This window comes from Semicossyphus pulcher, unplaced genomic scaffold (genome assembly GCF_022749685.1).
Source record: "Semicossyphus pulcher isolate SPU_LCO1_2020_fin unplaced genomic scaffold, fSemPul1.0.p SCAF_22, whole genome shotgun sequence".
In the NCBI taxonomy this organism is placed as follows: domain Eukaryota; kingdom Metazoa; phylum Chordata; class Actinopteri; order Labriformes; family Labridae; genus Semicossyphus; species Semicossyphus pulcher.
The window spans coordinates 21699958-21726075 of NW_027211696.1; the positions used below are offsets into that span (position 1 = coordinate 21699958).

At 44.9% G+C, this 26118-nt stretch overlaps 1 protein-coding gene across 1 annotated transcript; it reads left to right on the forward strand.

Moving 5' to 3' along the window:
* Positions 1-18923: 18923 nt before the first annotated feature.
* cfap53 (cilia and flagella associated protein 53) lies at positions 18924-24777 on the forward strand. Its single transcript, XM_069673822.1, has 8 exons — positions 18924-19114; positions 20170-20399; positions 21420-21593; positions 21813-22116; positions 22284-22502; positions 23147-23363; positions 23515-23617; positions 24522-24777. Exons 1-8 carry the CDS (start codon positions 19046-19048, stop codon positions 24745-24747), a joined length of 1542 nt encoding a protein of 513 aa, XP_069529923.1. The 5' UTR covers positions 18924-19045; the 3' UTR covers positions 24748-24777.
* Positions 24778-26118: the final 1341 nt, after the last annotated feature.

A 26118-nucleotide genomic window follows, 5' to 3' on the forward strand; every position in this document is an offset into this window, starting at 1 on the left:
GTAAGTCACAGGCAGCCAGTGAAGGAGTGAAGTGCTCTCTCCTCTTTGTTCTAGATAGGACTCTGTCTGCTGCATTCTGTACTAGCTGGAGGCGGGATAAACTGGACAGAGGGATACCAAAATAAAGAGAGTTACAGAAATCGAAACGGGAGGATATGAAGGCATGAATGTTTGTCGAACTTCAGTGCTGAGTCAAATATTTAACACAGGATTTGACAGAGGGGGCCAATGGAACGATGAGGGGAGATAGTGTTGGTTAAATGATCTGGTCCAAATAGAGTAACTTTGGTTTTACTTACGTTGAGCTGGTGAAGGTTAGGAGCCATCCAGGATTTGATATCATGAAGGCAGTCGGTGAGTTTGCTGTAGTTACCAGGCTCTAGGCGGAGATAGATCTGTGTGTCATGCACATAACAGTGAAATGAAATGTTATGTTTTTGGATGACCTGACCTAGCGGAAGCAAGTAGATGGAGAAGAGGATTGGACCCAGTATGGAACCTTGAGGGACGCCACATGAGATGGGGTCTGAGGAGGAAGAGGAGTTGGTGATAGAGACATTTTATGCCTTTATTTATAGAGAGGACAGTGTTGAAAAACAGGGAAAGAGAAAGTGGGGATGACACGCAGCAAAGGGCCAAAGTGGGAGATGAACTTTGGGCCACCGCATCAAGGACTGTAGCCTCTGCACGTGGGCCGCATATTCAACCGTTGAGCTAAACTGGCACCTGTTGTTACCTTGATGACACATCTTCATTTGTGTACCTTGATGTCCCTGGGTGTTTCGACCTTTGATCACAACCCTCTTCGCGTATGTAATCACATTCCATCGCCACCCAATAAGATGGACATAGACTCTTGCTCTTGTTATTATAATAATGTTGAACTATGACTTACCTGTTGGCTTACCTGCTGCGGAGAAAGAAAATGTACTGTACTTACCCATCAGGAGTCTTGAGACTATCCTGCTAATTTAACCTGAGAGACAACTTGTTTTAACTGAATTTGGGCTTTGTCATCATTACACATTTTTCAATACTTTTCTTGTTTATTTTTTTATTTTGTAATTTATAATTTTTGTATCTACATTTAATTTAGCATGTTAGAAATAAAGATATCAATCAATCAATAAGAGAAGAGAAGATAAAACTTTATTAATCCCAGAGGATATTGTAGTGCCAGATAGCTCAAAAATTACAGTACAAATTAGAGAAATACAAAAAAACAACTCAAATATCAGTGAAAATATAAAATATAAAATGTACGGGTTAATGTAAAAGAGACGGTGCCGACAGGAAAAGAATGTTAGAATAGTCATCCCTGAAAGTAGGCAGGAAGTGATGGTGGCAGTTAAACTGACAGCAATATCTACAGTTATTATGTAGCAAAAAATCCTGTTGCACAAGATTAAGATTAAAAATGTAATTGTACACAATAATTAGGAAAATATTATATTGCTCCTGATACTGCACAGGGTACTTATAGTTAAGAATATGTAAATGTTTTGGGTTGTTCCTTTTGGGGGTGCAAAAGGGACAAACTGCTTACGGCGTGTTACAGTCTCTGAGGTTTCTGCACTGTGATTGACTTGCGGTGGGTTATTCTTGGAGATGACCATCAGTTGCCACAAGGTTTGAGATTCGCTGCCTTTTTCAACCATGTGCTTTATCAACCGCATCCTCCCAGGGGACCATAAGCTCAAAATGAAGACACACCGGCAGGAGTTGGACGAGAGGACCAGATCCGGTAACAGGTTTATTGTTGAGATTCCATCTCTGGCCTAGGTCAACGTACATTTCCCATTCCCTGGCTGGGTTCAGTGGGCATGAGTTGACAGGTGAGGGGTTAGCCCTTTGTTGCTCTTCTTCTGTAATGAACGGTGGTGGATGGGGGAATGTTGTCTGGGGATTTCCCTTAAAGCCCTTTGCTCCTGAGGTATCTTGGAAGCTCCAGCCACTTCCTCGCTAGTGTGTTCAACAGTCTCTTCAGCCAATTGACATTAGATAGGGTGACCTCTTAGATGGTAATTGGCCACATAAGTGGGAGGCAGATGTTCACGTTGAAGCACCAACGCTTTAGCCTCCCTGGGAGAGCAGTGTTGTTGATTTGCTTTAGGCCCCTGATTGTATCCTGCTTGAATTGTTCAACCTTTTGTGTCTTTGAGGTCTGCTTTGTGTCATCTTCCATGGCCTTTGATGGGCTGCTCCAGGACACTTGGTATTGGCTCATTGTTGATGTAAAACATTTCATTGGTGAGCCAGCCTTTGACAATGGAAATATTGCTGGATTGTCTAAGTTTGATCTCCATTTGTGCCCATTTGATCATTCCCATTTTATCCAGCAGGGGTTTGCTGCATGCTTTTGTGGTCATTATAGTGGCCATCATGTATGCCATGTACACTTCGCCGTTAAACCTACCTCAGGGTGCTGCCAGGTGGTTGTGATGGAATTCGTTAAGCTTGACAACCCAGAAGAGGAAAAAGACTCAGGAGATCACTCTGCACTTAAGGAATACTATCTCCCTACGCCTGACCTCTGAGTCTGTTTGGGCCTCAGCGGATGCTTTAACAAATATCTCTTTACTCTAAGACCTGAATAAGGAACATTCTACCACAGTGGTGGTGATGTCCTGTGTTGTGATGCAGAACTGAAGGTCCTGAGGGCAACCTTTGTGGTGCACTCCTGAACCGGAAAGAAGGGAATGTCATTTTTAAGACAAATAATGTTCACCATACTCCCAGAAAGGGCCACACATTCCAAGGTGCTACGGTGCCAAGGAGGCAGGCGGTTGGTTTGGAAACCAACAGAAGTTTACACATTGGTACACAAGTCTTCAAACAGAGACGATCTGGGATTCTACAATTCATGTAATGTAAAGAAGAAAGACTTTTTGTTTCCTGACCACCAACTCCGTAAACTCCAAACAGATCACATATTTATTAGAACTAGACTTTGTATCATTACTCCAACATTTCTGTGGCCTTTGCTAAACAATGACTTCATCGTGTTCTTCGTGGGACATTTCATCATCCACAGGGGGAGCGATTATAATGAGATTGTAGTGATTCACACATTAAGGGAAAAAACTGCTCAGTAGTAATAAGTAGTGGAGACACAGCCTCAGCCTTGTTAACCAGGCTGCCTAACACTGTGAAGGTTTCTCTGGCTGAATATATTTCAAAGCAGGTGGACTCCAAATCTACTTTAACCACAAGCCTAGCAGGCTCTTTATCACCTCTATGTTTATTATTTTATATGCTTGTTATCGTTTATCTTTATTGTCTTTAAAGCTGCAATCAACCTCATTGGATCAATAAGGACACTTTCTGTTTGATTGAAGGTTTAAAGTTACACAGTTTGTCTGAAATCATGTGACAACATTATTCCCCAAAACACCTTTTAAAACAAATCAATTCCAGGTGATCTACTGAAGGTATAAGAGCATTACTGAGACCACAGTCCACACTGTCCCCAATAATCCCCAGCAGTCTTTGAAGTGAATGAGCTTTCTGTGAAATCATGTGACCACTGATCGTCCACCCTCCGCTGATATAGAAACTGCTCTCTGCTCTTTTTGACTCCTTAACGTCAGAAAGCTTCGTGAAACTGACAGGTGACCAACAGGTAAGAACAACTTCAAACAGGAACTATTCAATGCTTAAAGATCAGGTTCAGGAGGTAACATATAAATGCATGAAACCTCACATACATATAATGTCTTAGTGTTGTACGACAGAATAACAATGGATTGAAAATATCTAAAATCTAATTAAGAATTACCTTCTTGAATTAAGCCTTCATTCACGAGCCAATAATGCTTCATGTATCTTTGGTTTTCAGCTTTTAATGTTCGTCAGTGTTTTCAGTGCCCACTGACTTATTCATCTTTTAAATGAAACAAACTTTTACGTTTTTAAATTAAGTAATTTCCTTTCAGACGGACCTGATTTACGAATGTCACTTCTTTGCTCTATAACTTTCTACAATGTTTTTAGTTCTCAGTAGAACATGTGAAGTGTAGGATTGTGGTAGTGTTTGTTATTTATCTTCAGCTTGTGATAAGAGGAGCCAGTAGGAGCATTTTCTTTTGCCATTGGACAAAGCCAGGCTAGGTGTTTCCTCCTGTTTACGTTCATTATGCTAAGCTAGGCTAGGTCAATTAAATCTGCAGTCAAATGTCACCAAGACTCTGTGACTTCCTTCACATGTGGCTGTACCACTGTATGGTGTGACCAGGACTTACAACAGTGTTTAAAACAAGCACAAGTGGGGCGCTGGTTTAGCTCAGTTGGTAGAGCAGGCGCCGCGTGTACAGAGGCTACCGTCGTTGACGCACTGACACAGGTTCAACTCCTGCTAATTTGGTACATGTCATCCCCCACTCTCTCCTCCCCACATTTCCTGTCTATCTTCAGCTGTCCTATCTAATAAAGGCAAAAGCAAAAATAAATGAACAAATAAATGAACCCAAGTATGCTCTTACAGGTGAGTCCCTCTGCTAGAGCAGTCTCACTTTTTGTATATCAACTCCTGCTATGCTCCTTCCAAGGTTCTCCACCCTAAAAACATGGTTTGTTTGGTCCCAAAGTTTTTAATGGATCCCCAAAAGATTCTTAGGATGGAGTCTAGAGAGACATAAGATCCACAAATAACTGCCTTCATTTCAAAAGTTTTATTTGAACAAGACAAATAATTCCATGTCAGATTTTAATCATTTATGCTTTTGAGTTATCTCTGTTTAAGTGCTCTTTTCCTGTCAGACTGTGAATAAAGAGACGAAAGCTGCCAGAACTACAACAATTACTGGGGCTCTACAATATGAAATTATAGCAGATCCTGTTCATCTTTTTAAACATGCTTTTAATGTCTCATTCTGTGAAACGTGAATAGTTTAAAATACTTTTAAAATCATTGATTTTTCCTCACACAGAGCCATGTGCTCATTTCCCCCTGCACTTAAAAATGTTTGTAAGAGGGGGGCACAGGCTGAAGTGCAGTATCTAATCATATCTACCATGAGGAGTAGGTTACTGACTTGTTTTTGTCTTTCTTACAGAGAACTAAATCTGCTCCACCCTTAAGCTCCTTTGAAACCGTCACAATGGCATCGTGAGTAATACTTATGTTTCTATAACACAACAGAGGGTCCTACATTACACCTGGCACAGAGCAGCTTACAACTACAAGCAGCCTGTGTGCCAATCGGCTTGTTGGTCTTAAAAAGAGACGTTCAAGAACAATGTTGGCGCATTTTCATCTACTTTCATCCACTAATGCATTGTCAATGGCAGTGTAGGTAAGTTAGGCAGGCCAGATGTCCCTCTCCACACAAACATTTTCCAGCTCCACTTAGTTGATCCTGAGGCGTGATGAGATGTATATAAGCCCTCCAGTGGGTTTCTGGGTCCCTCCCAGGGTCTCCTACCAGTTGTTGTACCCAGAAAACCTCATAAGGAGGAAAAGAAGAGGCTCAACACCAGGCTCCCTCCAGGTGCCTGAGCTCCTGATTACTGATGGGTTGCAAGATTGTTTCGGTTGCTGCTCAAAGACACCAAAATACTTGAACTTCATTTGAGGCAGTAACTCATTGCTAACCTGTTGGGAGCAATCCTCCTTTTACTTGCAGAGAGCCATGGCCTCAGAAACTCTACATGAAAATAACAGCCATGGAAAACATGTTTGAATTTGTGTCAGATCTGATGTACAGGACACGAGCAACAGTTAGAGCCTTTCGTTCCCTGTGACTTGCAGTCACATATAGGTTACACTAATATTTCTGGGGGGAAACACAGAAATGTTCACCTGTGGCCCTCGAGTACCCTGAGACCTGGCCAGTGCCTCTCACCCTGGGCAACTCCAGAACAGGAGGGAGCACAGCCTCTTTCCTGGAGGTTTTTCCAGGTTATGTAGGACTTCAGCATGCCAAAGCCCACACCTATGCTTACACTCCAGCTTCCAATGCGTCCAACCCCAATGCCTATACCTGAGGCTGGTGGGGCCCACAGGGTCGGGGTTATATGTTAGGTTATATGCGTGAGATTTCAGCATGAGACTTCTCCGTGAGCGAGACTTGGTTACAGACAACAACAGAGAGCATAAGGTAAAGTAGCATGGCTGCCACAGTGTTGTCAGACACTTATTATAACTGCGCTTGTAGGGGCTGTATATTGGCGTCTGCCCGCTGCCCCGTTTAGTTACATTGTATCTCATGTGGCGGCTGCCGGCCGGTGCTCCCTCCCTGAACACTGGATCCATTTCAATGATTGTTGTCTCCACTCGTCACTGACACACAAACACATGGGAGAATAGGGTCTAGGTTGAAAAATCCTTTTATTGTTTCAGTCTTGGAATGTATGACAGTCCAAAAGCTGTCTGACAACTACATGCTTGTTTACAATGATGAACTGAGCTGTTATCAGATGTTCCTGCTCATTCGTAGATCTATGGTTAGTAATATACAAAGATTCATGTTTTATGGACCCACCAGGTAAAATAGTCTGAATCTTTATAAAAGATCAGGAAGTGTGATTTTGTCTTAATGTTCAGTAGTTTTTGATCGAATGTCTTTACTTTTCAACAGGAGCAGCTCATCCAAATACGCCTACATCACCTCCAAACGTCTCATCCAATCAGGACCTCCTGCTGTCTACCAGCTGACACCAAAGGAAGAGAATATAGGAACTCTAAGAAAAATTACACTTGGTGAAAAAGATCCATATAAGACAAACAGAACCATCTTGCTCGTGGGTGAAACCAAAACAGGAAAATCTACTCTGATCAACGCTCTGGTCAACTACGCCCTGGGAGTGACGTGGGAGGATGAGGTCTGGTTTGAGATCGCAGATACGGATCGAGAAAATAGTGAATCACAAACTCAGACATCAGATGTGGTCGTGTACGAGATCTTTGGGTTTGAAGGTAAAACTCTGCCCTACTCTCTGACCATCATCGATACTCCTGGATACGGAGACACCAGAGGGACTGATCAAGATGACAAAGTCAGTCAAAGATTGTTAGACCTGTTCCGCTCAGCAGAAGGAGTCCATGAGATCAATGCAGTGGGTCTGGTGCTGAAAGCTACTGAGAATAGACTAAATGACCAACTGAGGTACATCTTTGATTCAGCTGTGTCTCTGTTTGGAAAAGACCTGGAGAACAACATTGTTGCCCTCCTCACACACTCATGTGGTGTGACACCTGAAAATGCTCTGAAAGCTCTTATGGCTTCAAACATCAAGTGTGCCAAAGATGAGGAGAATTGGCCGGTTCACTTCCTGTTCAATAACTGCCAGAATGAAGACAGGACAGAGGGCAAAGACTTAAGACACCTTAGAAATGCAGACGAAATAACAACAAAAGGGATGAAACAGTTCTTAGACTTTCTGGAGAAAACTGCACCTCAAAAGCTGGAGACAACAGTGAATGTTCTGAACGAACGCATCAGACTGACAGCCTGCATCCAGAACCTGCAAGAACGAGTCGAGCTGATTGAACTACGACAGAAAGAAATCCAACAGACTCAGGACGCTCTGAAGAAACATGAAGAAGAGATGAAGAGCAACGAGAACTTCACTGTTGAAGTTGACGAGCCATACAGAGAGATTAAACCAATTAATGGTGGAAGGTGGGGGCTGGTGTTTTATGAAGGAGCTGTCCGCTGTACAGTCTGTGAGGAGAACTGTCACTACCCTGGATGCACACTGGCCTGGTATCCCAGAGACTGTGAGGTCATGAGAAGAGGCCGCTGCACTGTTTGTACCAACAAGTGTCCTGTGTCTGACCATGTGAAAGAACAGGAGATCTATGTGACCGAGACAAGAAAAGTTCAGAAGACTCTTCATGAGGTCAAAGAGAAGTATGATAAGAGTAAAGCAGACTGTGAGAAGACAACAAGCCTTTTGGAAGATCTTGAGAGGAAAGTGGAGGAGCTCCAGAGAGACAAAGATCAGTTGTTGGACGAGTCCTTCCAGCACGTTCTCAAACTGGAGCAGATCGCCCTCAATGCTGATTCACTGTCCACTCACGTCCACCTGGACTTCCTGATTGAGAAGATGAGGGAGAGAGGAGACGCAGAGAAGGTCCAGAAACTGGAGGAGATGAAAGGTCGAGTGGATGAAGGAACCAGAGCAGTACTGCCTTACGTTTTTAATAAAGTAAAAGCAGCAGTTCAAGAAAACTTTAAGTAGGTGAACAGAATCGTTGTGAGCAGGCACCTGTGTAGAGCACAATGTCTAGAAACAAATGTTTGAACATGACAAAAAGGTTTTTCTTCCAGTTCTGTAAATGTGATGTTTTAAAGATTAAAAATGTGTTTCAGCTTTTAAATTGCAGTTATGCATGTGCTGTAAACTGCACCCTGTGGTTTGTAATGACTGTGGCTGTTTGTACTTTCATGTTTAAGTACCAGCAGTTATAGCATGGTCTGGGTAAATACTCGGTTCTACTTATTATTATGATTTATTTTTAGGTCTGTACCAAACTCGCAGTGTTTTTTCAAAAGAAAACTTTGACTGCTTTGTTCAGTTTTTAGTTTAGCTGCACATCAAACTCCTGTATCAGCCTACATGAGTCTCATGTTTAACCTGTAAGACGCGCCCGGATGATGACTCGTGAAAACTACAGTGCAAAGGTTAGACTGACAAAAGACTTGAAAGGGGCAGCCTTATCTATTTTCTTTATTTTCTTTGTCCAAGTTGATTTCAAGTGTTTTTCAGTAAACAGAAGGATGTGATTTATTCTGATGTGACTCGAATGTTGACAGACAAACATAAAACAGTTTAGTCTTATGACGCAGTTTGTTCAGAGATGTACCAGAGCTGAACACTGACAGAACGTCAGATGTCCTGCTGTGATGGAGCTGAATCTTTGTTTAGATTCATGTGCTACTTTCCTCATGTGTTCACCTGCTTTGAATCACTAGTTTACATCTTTCAGACGCTACAGGCCATGTGTGTTTTAATCAAGCTATGTGTGTCATATTATATTCTGTTATTCCACATGAACTCATATCCTGAGTGATGCAGTTTTTGTTCATCAAAAATAAAATGTGTTTCATGACATCAGTCTGCTCCGAGAGTCTTCACTGGATCATCAGCAGTTTGAATCGAGTATTTCATGCTTTATTTTTTTTTCTATGGTTGTTTTCAACAGTAATAATCCTCCTTATGAAACACAGAGCACTTTGTATCAATCAATCAATCAATCCAATTTTATTTGTATAGCGCCAAATCACAACCAAAGTTATCTCGAGACACTTTACAGACAGAGCAGGTCTAGAGCGACTCTTTGTTCTGTAGAGAGACGCCCGACATGAATCACATGAGCAGCTCTGAGCAACATTCAGGACAGAGACAAACTTCCTTTAACAGGCAGAAACCTCGAGCAGAACCAGACTCATGTTGGACATCTGAGGAGACTGGACGGGTCGAGAGAGGGAGAGAGGGAGGAGCAGGATAGAGACAGGCAGACAGAGCAACAACAACTACAACAACAACAACATATGTTTGTACACTTAAGTGGATCAAACGAGGCTTTGATGCAAAACATTACTTCAATTATTTTGAGGAATCGAGTTATTTGAGTTCCTGTAGGGATCACAGCAGGCTTAAATGCAGGACTGTTACCTAGGGATGGGAATTGATGAGACTTTTCCGATTCCGAGGGGGTCCCCAGAAAAAATCATTTGTTTTATAAAATAAATATTCTTCTATAGAAATTAACAAAATACAACATAAATTATTCTGTGGCAATTACACAAGAATGTCCAGTAACATGTTCAACATTTTTCTAGTAGAAAGTAATTTGGGGCTGGTTCTTTGGTGGTCGGGGTAAGGAGACGGGGAGACGGGCTGCTGAGCCTGAAGCTGCATCTGTTGGTGCTGGCACCGGGCAGGAAGAGAGAGAACTCAGTTAGTATAAGCCTGCTTCAAGTTTGACCACATGCAGTAAACATAACAGAGCAGCAAACTGTAAACACTGTTCATTTTCTGTGAAGATATTTCAAAGGGGAAAAAATAGTAAAACTATATTTTGTTAGTTCACGTATAAAACAAAATGAAAAAATATGCCGATCAAAAGTCATGCATCAGAGTTCACAGTGTTGGACAGGAAGAACACAACAATTTGCCATTAAAAAAAACCTCCTTATTTTGCTTTTAAAACTTTAAATTAGAACCTGCAACCTGCCAACATTTTAGGTCGTCTGTCTGTCACAAAGCTACAAAGATGCATGTGCCATGGTAGTCTGAACTCACCTGCTCATGTGTTGTACCTGAAGCAGTGGTGGAGAGGAGGAGAACAGAGGACAGGTGTAGAAAGGTTGCGGATGGATATCAGGACGGACGCTGCGACAGCCCAACATGGTGGACTCCGAAAAGCCTGTTCAGAACCGAGCTACAGGTTCTTTTGTCAGGTCCTCTCAGTGTTTCGTCCTCATTTCATCAGCTCAGTCAGTTTAATCAACCCAGAGCTCACAGCAGAGTCATACAGAGGCAGCTTTCTTAGCTAACTACATCAAACACAACGGAAATACAAAGGTACGGGACTGCAACCGCACTAAAGGCTTTTCTAATGTTGCTAGCATGCTAACGCGCTAATTCTGGCTAACGCGCTAATCGTGATTAGCATGCTAACGCGCTAATTATGATTAGCATCAAAACTAAACAAACTGCAACATATTAGTTAAGTATAAAACACACACACACACACACAAGAATTTAGCACCTGTGGATCTGTATTACTCCTTAATCAGGCGGAATTACTCCCATAAACAAAATGATCTAAATTACCTGTAATCCTCTGCATCATCAGCTCTGTTCTGACAATAAGTTACGTTTGACTTTGTCTTTGACCAGCCTGCAGCTCTCTGTCGCTGTTATAACATTACCCTGTTTCTTTCTCCACCGCTTTAGTGTGTAATGTGGCTAACACTCGAATTAAAACACTGCAAAAGAATACTCACATGTTTAATGGAAAGTGGCAGGCACAGCTACAGTTACACTGCCATCAACGCCAGTTTCAACCGGTTCAAACTGCTCTGCCTGTACCAGCTGGATGTTAGCCCTATTTGTGAATTCAGTGTTTAAACACAATTTAGTTTCAGGAAATAATAACCTGTCAAACTGTTACTATTTTTATTGGGTGTGAATTTTATAAAACACAAATAAAATATACAGATATCTATTTGAGCAAATACATTTTAAATGTTGTATAAACTGGAGCAGAATGTCTTTATACAACATACATACATTACTATTATAGCTATGTTTAGCTAGAGCTAAATATGCCATTTATAGCTATACTATTGTTATTAATGGCTACATTTATCAATGTTTATCAAGATTTGTGTCAGCCTTCAAGTTTACAGGGACTGCACCACAGGTTAGCCTTTATCATTAAACAATTCAAACCACCACATTTCAAGGTAAAACAGCGTATTTAATAGGATTAAATATATTATCTTATTTAATAATACGATTTTTGTCATGAAAGTGTCATCAGTCTGCAGTTTATCTGTAACTGAACGTGTTTGTCTGATCTTTGTCTATTTTTATTACCTGAGTACTTCGTTTAATTCCCCTGTTTTGTGAGCTGCTGTAACGAGTACATTTCCCCTGTGGGGATCAATAAAGATGATTTACTCTTTTACTGGGGGTGGTTGACATGTCTCCAGTCTGACAGCCTGTGAACTCGCTATTTGTGACTGTACTTAGTATTTTACTGTCTTTAATCAGAGCAGGTGGCTGCTCTTTGTTTAACTGCTTTCTCGGTTGTTAATATTATAGATATAATAAAACTGCAGGTCAGACTCGTTGACAGTTTCTCTGTGTACTTACGAGGACGTAACAGCAGCTGGCGACAAAGGAACATGTTCTGTTACATTTCATTCAGTTTGAGGTTTGGATGTAATCTCATATTAGACACATACATTTGTTGATTTTTGTTTTTTGTTTGTTTTTTTCAAGACCAACTGCTGTCTGACGGACACTTAATGTCTCTGGTAAGTGGAACTCTTGTTTTTAGGTAGATAGTTATTGAATGATCTGTCAGTCAGTATTTGTTAATGGGTGTCTAACCTTGAGTTGGATCGTCAGGTGAAGGGGTAAAGTGCGAACAAGGGTCATAAAGTCTTATCTCCACCACTGTACACTGATAACATAGCGGTGGCATAATGCATATTGTCATGTCTTTGTTTTTCACAGTGAAAATTCCTGTCAGAGGGGAAGATGTCTGTGAAAGAGGTGCTTTTAAACACACTGGAGGATCTGGGAGATGACGAATACAAGAAGTTCAAGTTCTTCTTGCGGGACCGCGGCATCCCAAAGAGCCAACTGGAACAAGCAGCCAGGGTGGACACAGTGGATCTGATCATACAGACCTGCAACCAACAGTCTACTGAAGTGGTGAAGAAGATTCTAGAGCAGATCAACAGGAATGATCTGGTGGAGGAACTGTTGAGCAGCAGCAGTAAAGGAGCACAAGGTCAGCTGTATGAGACAAACATGAACAAGTCCTCGGCTATATTTACATGTATAACCAACATGTTACGGAAAAGTGTGAAAGTAAAATTTTACAGCAGTCTCACATGATTAATCACAGGTGTGATTAGAACTAGAACAACCAGCCCCCACCCTATCTCTAAGACTGTGCCCAGACAGCCAACAGACGTCTGCTGCTTTTATCTTCTTTTGCTCACTACTAAGATTTCATGACCACAGGTGAGGGTTGAAAGGTAGATCGACTGGTCAGTAGAAAGTTCTGCCTTCTGGGTCAGCTCCCAATGATTTTGTACAATGCCTGCATGAGGGCTGTTGCTTCACCAACTGTGGCGTCAATCTCATTATCCATTTTACCGTCACTGTGGACTGTAAGATACTTTAACTACTTGGCATGAGGCGGTATGTCGCTCACAATCCCCGGGTGTGAATGCACTGTTTTCTGAGAGAGAACCGTGACTTAGACATGGAGGTGCTGACTCTAATACCAACTATTTCACACTTGGCTTCAAACCACCCCAGCCACTGCATGATGTCACAGTTTGATGAAACCAACAGAACACCATCTCCAAAAGTCAGAAATGCAATTCTGGTCCCCAAACTGGAACCTCTCCTCCCCCAGATGTACCTTCAGACCCTGAACATGAATATCACAAACATACTCATTGTGGCCAAGCCAGCAGGGACGTGTCTGACTTTGTGCCACGGATACAGACACAGTTATCACTCATATATAGAAGAACCAAACATGGTCATAGGCCTTCTCCAGGTCCCCAAAACATATGTAGAATAAGTGAGCTCCCTCCCATAACCCCCCATGAGTAAAGAGCCTGTCGGCTGCTGGTAACTTTCCACAGAGGGCTTAATAGTGTCATAACCTAAGAATTGTAGGACACCCTCTGGCCCCTCTTTTTAGAAATGGGATGGGTATGGATGATCTGCTGAAATAATTTTACCTGAAGCAAACGCGTAAACTTATTACCATTTTCGTCTGAAGACGAAGACTAAATCAAAAATAGCTGCCAAACTGAACGCTGATGGAGACTGTGATCGTGGTCAGTTGGATTCCATGTCCCAAACCTTCTGAAGGATGCATGAAAGTTTCTGTGCACAGAGGAGCAGTTTACCCTCACTGCACGTTTAGCGGGTTAGTTCAGCAGCCTCCAGCCATCTGATCCCACTGACCACCAGGTGGTGATCACATGACACACATGGATGCAGATGTTCTGATACGACCACATAGTGGATAGTCGACTCATGTCCACCTGGACTTCGTGGTTGTTCTGGTACCAGGTGCTTTGATGAATCATTTTAAGCTCAGACATGGAGTTTGTTATGGCTAAGTACTAGCACTGTCCCCTAGTAAGTGTGGACCCTCCCCACAGACCAGTTTGCCTTTGGAGACCCTACCAAGGGTTAGTGCCCCCACAGCACAGCTCCCGAGGTCACAGGGACACACCAAGCCCTTGACCACATTAAGGTGGTGATTGTTTGAAACCGAGAGATCTGTCAGAGACAGGTAGAGTTCTGTCACAGGTGTGTCCACATTCAAAAGCAAATTAAAACCTTTTTCTGTTTCTATTTATGAGCAGGCTTATCACAAGTGACTATGTGGTTAATCTGGTTGTTGTTTGCCTTGTTTTCACAAACAGGTCTGGAATGGTTTGACCAGAGTAAAACGTCTTCAGAGGACGTTTCTCTGAGTCCTCCAGTGGTCAAAGCCTCCACAGATGCTCTGTAAGTGGACACAAGTCAAGTTCTTATCAGCTTCTCTCAGAGTGATCTAAAATGACAGATGATTTGTGTTTCAGCTCTGCTTGCATCACTGCTCATGTGTGCTTCAGGGTCATCAGACTTTGTGATCTTTGTGTTTACATGCTGCTGTGACAGTAACTCTGTGTTTAACCTACCAAACACTGACGGATGGATCATAATTGACTTGAGAATCAAGACAGGTGTGAGGTCGAGAATGTGTCAGGGTTAATTGAATTTTTGCTTTTTCTACAGGAGGGCTAACACCTCATGCAAATACGACAAGATCACCTGCAAACATCTGATCCAATCAGGGTCTCCTGCTGTCTACCAGCTGACACCAAAGAAAGGGAATATAGGAACTCTAAGAAAAATGACTCTCGGTAAAAAAGATCCAAACAAGACAAACAGAACCATCTTGCTCGTGGGTGAAACGGGAACAGGAAAATCTACTCTGATCAACGCTCTGGTCAACTACGACATGGGAGTGATGTGGGAGGATGAGGTCTGGTTTGAGATCGTGGAGGAGGACAAGAAGAGAAGTCAGTGTGACGGTCAGAAGTCAGACGTGGTCGTGTACGAGATCTTTGGGTTTGAAGGTAAAACTCTGCCCTACTCTCTGACCATCATCGATACTCCTGGATACGGAGACACCAGAGGGACTGATCGTGATGACATCATTAGTCAAAGAGTATTTGACCTGTTCCGCTCAGAGGAAGGAGTCCATGAGATCAATGCAGTGGGTCTGGTGCTGAAAGCGAGTGACAATCGACTGAGCGACCGAATGAGGTACATCTTTGATTCAGTGGTGTCTCTGTTTGGAAAAGACCTGGAGAACAACATTGTCTCCCTCCTCACACACTCTGATGGTTTGACACCTGAAAGTGTTTTACAAGCTCTCCAGGCTGCAAACATTAAGTGTGCAATCGATGAAAAGAATCAGCCGGTTCACTTCCTGTTTGATAACTGCAAGAACACAGAGAGAACAAAGGAAACCAAGGTAGCATGGGAAATAACAATGACGGGAATGAGTGAATTTACAGACTTTCTGGAAATGTCTGGACCTCAAGACCTGAAGACAACTGTGGATGTGTTGAAGTCACGCCTCAGACTGACAAGCTGCATCCAAGAGCTGCAAGACGGAGTTGAGTCAACTGAACTAAAAAGAAAGAAGAAAGAGATCCAAGAAAGTCTGAAGAAAGCTGAAGAAGAGATGAAGAGCAACGAGAACTTCACTGTGGAAGTTGAGGAAGTCGATAATAAAAAAGAAGAACTTAATGGTGGGATGTGGGCGTTGGCATTGTTTGATGGAGCTGTCTGTTGTAATGTCTGTAAACAGACCTGTCACTGTCCATGCACAATGGCCTGGTATCCCAGTGGCTGCAATGTCATGAAAGGTGGCCGCTGCACTGTATGTATCAAGAAGTGTCCTGTGTCAGATCATGTGAAAGGAAACTGGAAGTATGTGAGCACGACAAGTAAAGTTCAGAAGACCTTCAAAGATGTGAAAGAGAAGTACGAAAAGGGGAAAGCCGATCGTGACAGTCTTTCGAAAGATCTGAAACACACTGAAAAACTTCAGAGAGACAAAGATGAGTTGTTGGAAGAGTCCTTTCAGCACGTTGTCAAACTGGAGCAGATCGCCCTGAATGTTGATTCACTGTCCACTCATGTCCACCTGGACTTCCTGATCGATAAGATGAATGAGAATGGAGACACAGAGAAGGTCCAGAAACTGAAGGAGATGAAGAGTGGAGTGGATGAAGGAACCAGAGCAGGACTGCGGTACAAACGAACAGCTGCTGGTAAAGCAGTGAGAGAAAAGACAAATTAGGCGAACATCATCATGTGAGCAGACACCTGTGTACAAAATGAGACTGTACCTGAATTCGTCAGTGATCAGAGCCACACCAAACTGCTCTGTCAGCCTTCACAAGTTTTACCTGGAAGACTTTGTTTATCAGAATTCCCGTATGCAGACAGTCGGCTGACCAGACGTTAAAACATTTCCAGCTCACTACTTTATTCGTGTTTGAAGTCACGTCAAGGTTTCATTTCTGAAGGTTCTCAGTCATCCAGGTCCTGGAAGTCCAAAGGTTTAATCCAAAAGGCAACTGGACTCGGTTAAAGTTTCTGAAGACGTTTCAGTTCAGGACTGAAGAAGCATTTTCAATAACGTCAAGGTTGATTTAATGAAAGGAGGTTTTTAGGCAGCTGGTGAACTAAAAGTTAGCAGTGTTTTTCATCAGGGGCTCCATTTGTCTTGAAGGGAGGAGACCATCCACCCACCCATCCATTATCCATACTTATCCTGTTCAGGGTCATAGGCTGGAGCCTATCCCAGCTGTCATTGGGCAAGAGGCGGGACAGGTCACCTGTCAATCACAGGACAAGTCCCACCCACTTTTTAAAACTATTGGTTTTGACCTGCCCACATTTAGCAAATCAAAAATCAGTGCATCTGCTGATCCCTCGGCATTCTGTTGAGAGCGCTCTGTCAGTCAATTCCATTCCGCCTGCTCATTGGGAGAATTACCATATAAGGAAGTTCCAGTCCACGTTTTCACTGCTACCTTTTACCCAGTCAGGGTAGCGCTAACCACTGCACCACCCCAGGAGACCTCCATGTATGATTCTGCTCCTTGTAAATACCTCGTAAACGATGAACACTGAAGAGTCATTCTGTACAATAAAAAAGACCCGTCAACTGGGGGTCTTCTCGACTGATGATTAGCGATGCAAATTGTCCATTTCATGTCAACCGTCTAGTTGTATTGAGTGTGATGTTTCTGTGCCACATAAGAAAACTGAAATTTGTCTCCTTACATTTTTTAACGTGTAATTCCTCAGAGAGGCTCAAAATGAAGGCCTTTGCCTCATTCTTCAAAGTCAAGTCAAGTTTGGTTCTATAGAAAGCTGCAGCTGCAGTTTTGTGGAACAGCGCCCTCCACCAGGCAGACTCGGGAGGTGCACCCCTTTTATTGTTAGCACTCTGCTAGATCCTGTCCCTTGATCTGTAAAAAGCTCTGCTAAAATACTCAGTATGTGCCTTTGCTAGCTTGATTGTAGCTTCATTAGAAATCTTTGTAGTGTAACATACTCACCAACATTTAGCTCATTTCTTTTAATGGTGCTTATGACCACAAAGAACCAAGCATGTCTCTGTTGTCGTCAGAATAAACGGCGTGTTGGCGCCCAGAGGTGACTGTTTGCGCCTGGTTCTTCACACAAGGCAGAAAAGTACACAAGTGCTACACTCAGTCAGGATAACACACTCTTTGGAACCAGAAGTGACCATATGTGGACGAGAGGGTGGATACACAATGTGTCCTATCACTCCTGATTGACAGGTCGCTGTAGTTGTGCCCTGTCAGTCACAGGTAGCCCCGCCCTAACTCCTCCCCTCTCTCTGCTCTGTGTGACTCTCAATGGGAGCATCAGTGACTAAATGAACATCATGCTGTGTTGAAGAAGACTTGAAACTAGAGACTGAGACCATAAAGTCATTAGGAACATGTTTACTGAGGGAATACATCAGGAGAGGAGGAGGAGCATGTTCTCATAGACTTCTACAGGATCACACGTCCTTTTTCAGTAGAGTCACCCCCTGCTGGACATGGATCTGGTCTGGAGGTCTATGGATGGGCCGCTGTATGTCTGAGTTGAAAAGACGTCCTGTTTAAAGGTGAAACGTGACACAGCCTATCATTGGACAGCAGCTCACACATTTTCCATCCAGGTTTTTTCTACTCCCTGAGAATGTTTGATATTGAGCTTGTCAGACTGTGACCATGTAAAAAAACAAAGAATTTAAGATAACCTCCCTCTGCTTAAGCCACAAAATATACATCATAATATAGAAATAGACATACATTTAACGTTTCTTTTATCGGGCGGCTTGAATGTAATAGAACTACAATCAAGTTGTTAATGTTGGTAGCTGGCGTAGCAGAGTAAAACAGAACAGGAATATACTTCACTAAATATGCTTAATAAAGAGAGGACACAGAGGGATTAAAGAGTTTTAATAGATAAATTAAATATATTTAAATCCGTACAGAGTAGCCTGCATGTTGCACTGTACAGGTGTGATCATGTAAATATGAGGAACATTTCTCAACATGTAGCAAAAGGAAAATAAAGAAAAACATTCAGTGTTTGTGAAACAAAAGGAAAAGTTTTTAAATGTTGTAACAGTTTTTGCTAATGAATAACTTTTTGAGAATTAAGTTTTAAATACGAATCACGTAAAAAAAAATCTTTTTTCAAAGCATTTGTAAGGAGGAAAAACTAAAACTTCCTGTTCCTTATCTGTCTTACTTTGTGACTCCCTCCGTACAGCAGGTGGCGCTGCTGAGCTGTTTGTGGAGTTTACAGGCGGTGAGGCTCGTCAGTTCTCCGTTTGACGGGGGTCAGGTCATACAGCAGGCATGTTGGATGTTTCTAACACAGGAGCGTCACTGACCCGCATCTCTCTGCACGTTAGATGCAAAGCAGCCGGAAACAAATGAAAGGCGTCTTCTCCACAGCAACTGCGCGGAGGATCATGGGTATTGTAGTTAGACTTCAAATTGACGCACACGATGGCTCGGAAAGTTTCAATTCAAACTGATACTCCGATATTATAAAACGTATTGGATTGTTGAATTATTCACACGTTGAAGAAGAATATCACGGAAATGATCGTCTGAAAAGGAAATGAAGTTCGAGGACGTCACCATGTTTGTGGTTGCCATGGTAACTGAACGTTTGTTGTCTGTTCAGAGAGTCCGGTTAGAAAAACACCTTCAGATTTTTTAAAATGCTGCAGAGTCAAAGGAGGACGAGATGTCGGGAGTTCACGGGACCGACGCCTCAATCAGTGGCTGTGGTGAGACACACACACACACACTTAATATAATATAAGCAGGGACACACTCCACACATACACCGACTGTTCTACAGAGTTAACAGCTACACTGATTAAATATTTATATGATTTAAAGTCTGACGGTAAAACTTTGGTTTTATTCTTTAATAAAACAACTTCACAAAACATGAAACACAAATTTTCACCAAACCAACAGACACACACGATGAATGCACCACGTGAAGCTGCACCACAGGGAGGCAGACACAGATTAGCTTAGCTTTGATGCTAACACAGAGGAAACAGAGGAAGTGCCTTCAAAATAAGATGATTAATGTCACTTCCTGTTCACTTCATGAAAACAACACAATCTAAGCTGTTACCCAATAAACACATGAACAATAACCTTTAAGTTAATCTGCGGCTTCTCTAACCTCCCACGGTCCCTGAACGCCTCACAGGACAGAAACCAGGAAACCAAACGCACCAAGTGTCATCACTGAGGAAGAACCTCACACACACACACACACGCGCACACACACACACACACACACACACACACACGCACACACGCACACGCACACACACACACACACACGCACACGCACACACGCACACACACACACACACACACACACACACAGAGTGAACAAGAAACTAAACTAAACTTACTAAACATGGAGGCTAAAACTACCTACGTGATCAAATCATTCTCAGTCTCTAGTCTCAAGTCTTCTTCAACACAGCATGATGTTCATTTAGTCACTGATGCTCCCATTGAGAGTCACACAGAGCAGGAAGAGGGGAGGGGTTAGGGCGGGGCTACCTGTGACTGACAGGTTGTTACCATAGTGACCTGAAACATGTCCTGTTCAGAATTCATTTGTTCTAAAAGACTCAGAGCAGTCGGCTGTTTTTGAGGGGAGCACGTCTTCATGTTTTTCTAGCAGCAGTTAATAAAAGGATGCCGTCACCGTGGTAATGTCCACTTCTTATATACACAGTCTGTGAGCTACAGTTAGTCCGTGCAGAAACACTTCCTGTCATATCAATGTTTGTGTTGTTTTGTCAAATAGAGAGCAAAGTTCCCGTCGTCGAGGCCGGCGGATCATGTGATCCTGGACAGACAGAAACAGGAAGCAGCTCGAGACAAAGTCGTGGACTTCTCTAAGGACCTGCAGACCTGCGACATCAAGAACTCGTGGCTGAAGAGTTCAGACGGTCGATTCCTGAGAGGAACCATCCAGAGACGAGTCCGAGACGCTCTGGACCAGCAGGAGGTGCAAGTCCTCCACAGGAGAGACAGGTGCGTCTGACAGCTCCAGCGTGTATACTAGTTCAGGTGGGCCACAGCCCAGAGGGAACATTTACCTTTAAGAGCTGACACACTACATACAGCAACACACGTGTTCTGTGATCTGACTCCACCTGTGTGTCTCCACCTGTGTGACTCCACCTGTGTGACTCCGCCTGTGTGACTCCGCCTGTGTGTCTCCACCTGTGTGTCTCCGCCTTTGTGTCTCCACCTGTGTGACTCCACCTGTGTGACTCCATGTGCATGACTCCACCTGTGTGTCTCCACCTGTGTGTCTCCGCCTGTGTGTCTCCACCTTTGTGTCTCCGCCTGCGTGACTCCACCTGCGTGACTCCACCTGTGTGTCTCCACCTGTGTGACTCCATGTGCATGACTCCACCTGTGTGTCTCCACCTGTGTGACTCCACCTGTGTGTCTCCACCTGTGTGTCTCCACCTGCGTGACTCCACCTGCGTGACTCCGCCTGTGTGTCTCCGCCTGTGTGTCTCCACCTGCGTGTCTCCACCTGCGTGACTCCGCCTGCGTGACTCCGCCTGTGTGTCTCCGCCTGTGTGTCTCCACCTGCGTGTCTCCACCTGCGTGACTCCACCTGCGTGACTCCGCCTGTGTGTCTCCACCTGTGTGTCTCCACCTGTGTGTCTCCACCTGTGTGACTCCATGTGCATGACTCCACCTGTGTGTCTCCACCTGTGTGTCTCCGCCTGTGTGTCTCCACCTGTGTGTCTCCGCCTGTGTGTCTCCACCTTTGTGTCTCCACCTGCGTGACTCCACCTGCGTGACTCCACCTGCGTGTCTCCACCTTTGTGTCTCCGCCTGCGTGACTCCACCTGCGTGTCTCCGCCTGTGTGTCTCCGCCTTTGTGTCTCCGCCTGTGTGACTCCGCCTGTGTGTCTCCACCTGTGTGTCTCCACCTTTGTGTCTCCACCTTTGTGTCTCCGCCTGCGTGACTCCACCTGCGTGTCTCCACCTGCGTGTCTCCACCTGTGTGACTCCACCTGTGTGTCCCCTCAGGCTGCGGGCTCTGTTGGAGGCGGAGGAGCAGCAGCTCCTGCAGGAGATGGAGGAGAAGGTGGAGACGTCGGTGCAGAGACAGGTGAAGATGAGAGAGCGAGCTAAAACCCTGAGAGAGCGGAGAGAGAGCGAGAGGCAGCAGCTGGTCTCAGACAAGATGGAGCAACTCTTCAGGTAAACACAGACCTGTCACTCAAAGAGGCCACGCCCCTAATGCTGCATCACTTTAAGCCTTAATATAATGTAAACAGGTGAGCTGTTTATTTCTGCTGTAAAGTTTAACATGGGGCTCTATGGGGACTGACTCACTCTGATAGCTGCTGTTAGTCCTCTAAATTGTTCAGTGTTGTTCGACAGTGTGTGTGCGTGTGTGTTTTTTTCGGTTGTTCTCAGGGAGCAGTGTGAGGAGCTGCGGGCCGCCCTGAGCCGCCGCAGAGAGCAGGAGGTGTGTGCGGAGCGAGCCGCTCAGGTGAGCAGCAGGCAGGAGCAGCTGCAGCGGCGGCAGCAGGAGGAGAAGATGTTCGATGAGCTGTGGGAGGCAGACCGGCGAGCCAAAGAGCGGCGAGAGGAGCAGAGAGCGCAGCGACAGCAGCAGAGCAACAAGCAGCAGCTGGACGTCATCAAGACACAGATGGAGGCCGCCGAGCAGCAGAGGCAGAGACACAGAGAGCTGAGGGAGGAGGAGGAGGCGCTCATGGTCTGCTCAGTGTTACCATTATCAGTGTCAGCTCCACCTGCTGAATGAACTGTTCTCTGACCTCTGTCTGCCTGTCTGTCTGTCTGTCTGTCTGTCTGTCTGTCTGCCTGTCTGCCTGTCTGCCTGTCTGTCCGCCTGCCTGCCTGTCTGTCTGCCTGTCTGTCCAGTTGCAGCAGCAGGAGATGCAGCGCCTGCAGCAGCAGCGGCAGCAGCAGCAGAAGCGCGGGCAGCAGCAGGGTCGGCGCCGTCAGCTGGATCAGAGTCTGCGTCTGAAGATGAAGCGTCTGGCTCGAGAGCAGCAGGACGAGCTGCAGCTGGACATGAACATCCTGCAGACGCTGCTGCAACAGGAAACGGACGAGAGACAGGAAGCTGCTCAGAGGAAGGTAAACACACCTGAACCTCCGTGCTCAGTGCCGCGGTGTGTAGTTATAAATGCTGTCCAGCAGAGGGCCTCACAGCACTGTGAAGAACAGGAAGGTCTAATGGCTGCTGCAACACAACTGATACCAGATCAGCTGTGATTTTAAAAACATGAATAATATTACTAAATGACTGAAGGAGGAGGGATCAATGACGTGTCATGATTATTATACAACAACAACTTTAGCTGTTTATTTAGAGTGAATGGTGCCAACACGGTTTAGTTTGTGAAGAAGAGTTAGAGATCCTTTTTTTAACCAGAAACCAAATCAGTGTTTTTCTGAATGGAGTCTGGTGTGTGTGCAGAGAGCGATGTAACGTCTGTGTGTGGTTAAAACAATCCTCTTCCTCTGTAACTAAAAGGTCTATCTCTGTAGGGATCCTTTCTGTCATGTTGTCACACACTTAGAAGAACAATCTGAGCCTGTCAGTGGAAACAACTAGAACTTTTAGTGGACGACCTTTGACCCATCAAGGATTATGTTGCAGCCATCACAGCCTGTTTCACTGCTGCGGGATGAACACATCTACTGGAGACACTCACACACTTGTTGCTCCTGTTCTCTTGGGTAGTTTGTTAATCCTCAGTGTCTTGGTTCCTCGCCAGGCGGAGCTGCGTGAGGAGCAGCAGAGGTATCGTCAGTATCTGTCTGAGGAGCTGCAGAAGCAGAGGAGGGAGGAGGAGGAGGCAGAGCAGCTGATGGAGGAGAAACTGAAGGAGGCGTGGAGTAAACGGGAGGAGCAGAGCCGTCTGCAGAGAGAGGCCAGAAACCGTCTGATGGAGGAGGTGATGGAGGCTCGCAGCTTGCAGATCCAGCACAGACGTGAGAAACACAAACACTGTTCACACATGCCATGGTTCTCAACCTTCGGGTCAGGGCCCCAGAGAAGGTCCAGAGGACAAACCTGAGGGGTCCCAACTGTTTTTACGCTGTCAATCAATGTGTGTGTGTGTGTGTGTGTGTGTGTGTGCAGTGGACCTGGTCGTGCAGAGACAGGTGGAGCTGTCCACAGAGAGAGACGAGCTAAGCAGAGCGATGGAGGAAGTGAAGCTGACAGAGGAGGAGGAGAAGAGACGGTACGTCAACATCTTCATCCTGACACCCAGACCGGACTCATCTGGTCTCTTGTCTCTTGTCTCTGGTCTCTGGTCTCTGGTCCTTGGTCTCTGGTCCTTGGTCTCTGGTCTCTTGTCTCTTGTCTCTTGTCTCTGGTCTCTGGTCTCTGGTCTCTGGTCCTTGGTCTCTGGTCTCTTGTCTCTTGTCTCTTGTCTCTTGTCTCTTGTCTCTTGTCTCTGGTCCTTGGTCTATGGTCTCTGGTCTCTGGTCTCTGGTCTCTTGTTTCTGGTCTCTGGTCTCTGGTCTCTGGTCTCTTGTCTCTTGTCTCTTGTCTCTGGTCCCTTGTCTCTGGTCTCTGGTCCCTGGTCCCTTGTCTCTGGTCTCTGGTCTCTGGTCTCTTGTCTCTTGTCTCTGGTCTCTGGTCTCTGGTCTCTGGTCTCTTGTCTCTTGTCTCTGGTCTCTGGTCTCTGGGCCCTGGTCTCTGGTCTCTGGTCTCTGATCTCTGGTCTCTGGTCTCTGGTCTCTGGTCTCTGGGCCTTGGTCTCTGGTCTCTGGTCTCTTGTCTCTGGTCTCTTGTCTCTTGTCTCTGGTCTCTGGTCTCTGGTCTCTGGGCCTTGGTCTCTGGTCTCTGGTCTCTGGGCCTTGGTCTCTGGTCTCTGGTCTCTGGTCTCTTGTCTCTTGTCTCTGGTTTCTGGTCTCTGGTCTCTGGTCTCTGGTCTCTGGTCTCTGGTCTCTGGTCTCTGGTCTCTTGTCTCTGGTCTCTGGTCTCTTGTCTCTTGTCTCTTGTCTCTGGTTTCTGGTCTCTGGTCTCTGGTCTCTGGTCTCTTGTCTCTGGTCTCTTGTCTCTTGTCTCTGGTCTCTGGTCTCTGGTCTCTTGTCTCTTGTCTCTTGTTGCTAGTCTCTGGTCTCTGTGCGTCCCTGCAGGCTGAAGCAGACCCGGGTTGCATACCAGGAGGACCTGCGGGCTCAGATCCGGCAGCAGCAGCAGATCCGGTCTGAGCAGAGGGCTCAGGCTGAGAGGGAGCAGCATGAGGGTCTGGTCCAACAGGAAGTCTACAACCAGAGGAGAGATCACATCCTGTCCAGGCCCAAGTCCCACACCGGCGCCCCCCACCCCTTCAGACGAGCCTCCAGCCTCCACCTCACATAGACCACCTGAACACACACACTTTAAAGTCCATGTTACGATGATACTCCTTTCAAAATAAAAGTTTGTTCAGTGCACTGTATCAGTCAGCAGAGCCCCAGACTAAATGAATGAGTGAATAATGTGTTTATGTCCATGTTTATTTCCTCATGAGGTTCACAGCTGTCAGACCGCTGCAGTGATGTCCAATCAGAAGGAGAGGCGTGTGCATGTTTTATCATGTAGTCGAGAAAAACAAAAGATCATCACGAGTTTAACTCTTCTGTCTGAAACATTCTTAAACACTCGTGACAAGTGACAAGTGAAGTTTGATTAGTCCTGTACCTGCTACAGAAATGCTGCTGCTATGTGAGAGAGTGAGATCTGATGGTGGGACAGGCAAAGAGTCAGACGACAGGACCTGAACCTGGACAGTTTACTCCTCAGCCGCTGAGCGGGCTACATCAGGTCTGCACGAGGAAGAGCATCACGAGTAACTTTGGAGACACCCAGAGAGTTCGGATAAGATTATACATTTATTTTGAATTTTGGATTAAAGAGGAGGGTCCGGTAGACGACCTCCTGACCCCGCCCTCTGACCTCTGAGGCAGGAAGCCAAACCATCCTCACAGGCTGAATGCACAGAAGTTATTAATGTGAAGATGTTGCAGTGAAAAACGTCGTTGACCTGCTCTCCTCAGGTGAAGTCTGTTTAATGAGTGAATGTTTGAGCCCTTTGGGATTTGAACCTGCAACCTCTGGGTTACCAGGTGAGGTGAGTTATCCACTGCTGTTCAGTTGCAGACTTCTTACCTGAACACATAATGTGTTAATGATCAGATCAGAAGCAGGTTTAATGAGAGAAGAAGTGGATCCAGATCATTTCTTACTTTGGAATAAAAAGAAAACACAGTTCCACCATCTCCACCCTAAGCCGGACTTGAATTATGACCTCCTACATGTGATACAGGAGCTCTACCCACTGCACCACCTGGTCCACCATGAGCTGCAGCCTGAGCTGTACCTGAAGAGACTGATGGACTTTCTGCACATGCTCAGTCTGATCTTCCTCTGCCAGTGCTGAAGATGGTCCAGTGGTTTACACGCTGCCTGGAGACGTGGGTTCAAACCCCGACTCAGGCTACCTGAGGTACGTTCAAAAACACAAACCAACAAAAAGCCGTTCGTTTCGTTCAAAGTCGCGTTCCCGCGTTCATTTCTCATTGTGAATTACCGCCGTTGTCCAATTTCAACTGAGCACGTTCAAAGGATCAAAGCGCAGGTGAGTCCAGGTGCATCGAGCTGGCTGGCATGATGAAAGTCAGCTGGTGAGACAGGTTTTTGTGACTTGTTGCTTTACCTATTATTCTACAGGAAACAAAGAACGAGAGACAG

Bases quoted from the DNA above. Each gene is read 5' to 3' on its own strand.
- cfap53 (XM_069673822.1), top strand. From the start codon at position 19,046: ATGCTGCAGAGTCAAAGGAGGACGAGATGTCGGGAGTTCACGGGACCG. The intron at 20,400-21,419 runs GTGCGTCTGACA...GTGTCCCCTCAG, and splicing joins GTCCTCCACAGGAGAGACAG to GCTGCGGGCTCTGTTGGAGG. The intron at 23,364-23,514 runs GTGAGAAACACA...GTGTGTGTGCAG, and splicing joins CTTGCAGATCCAGCACAGAC to TGGACCTGGTCGTGCAGAGA.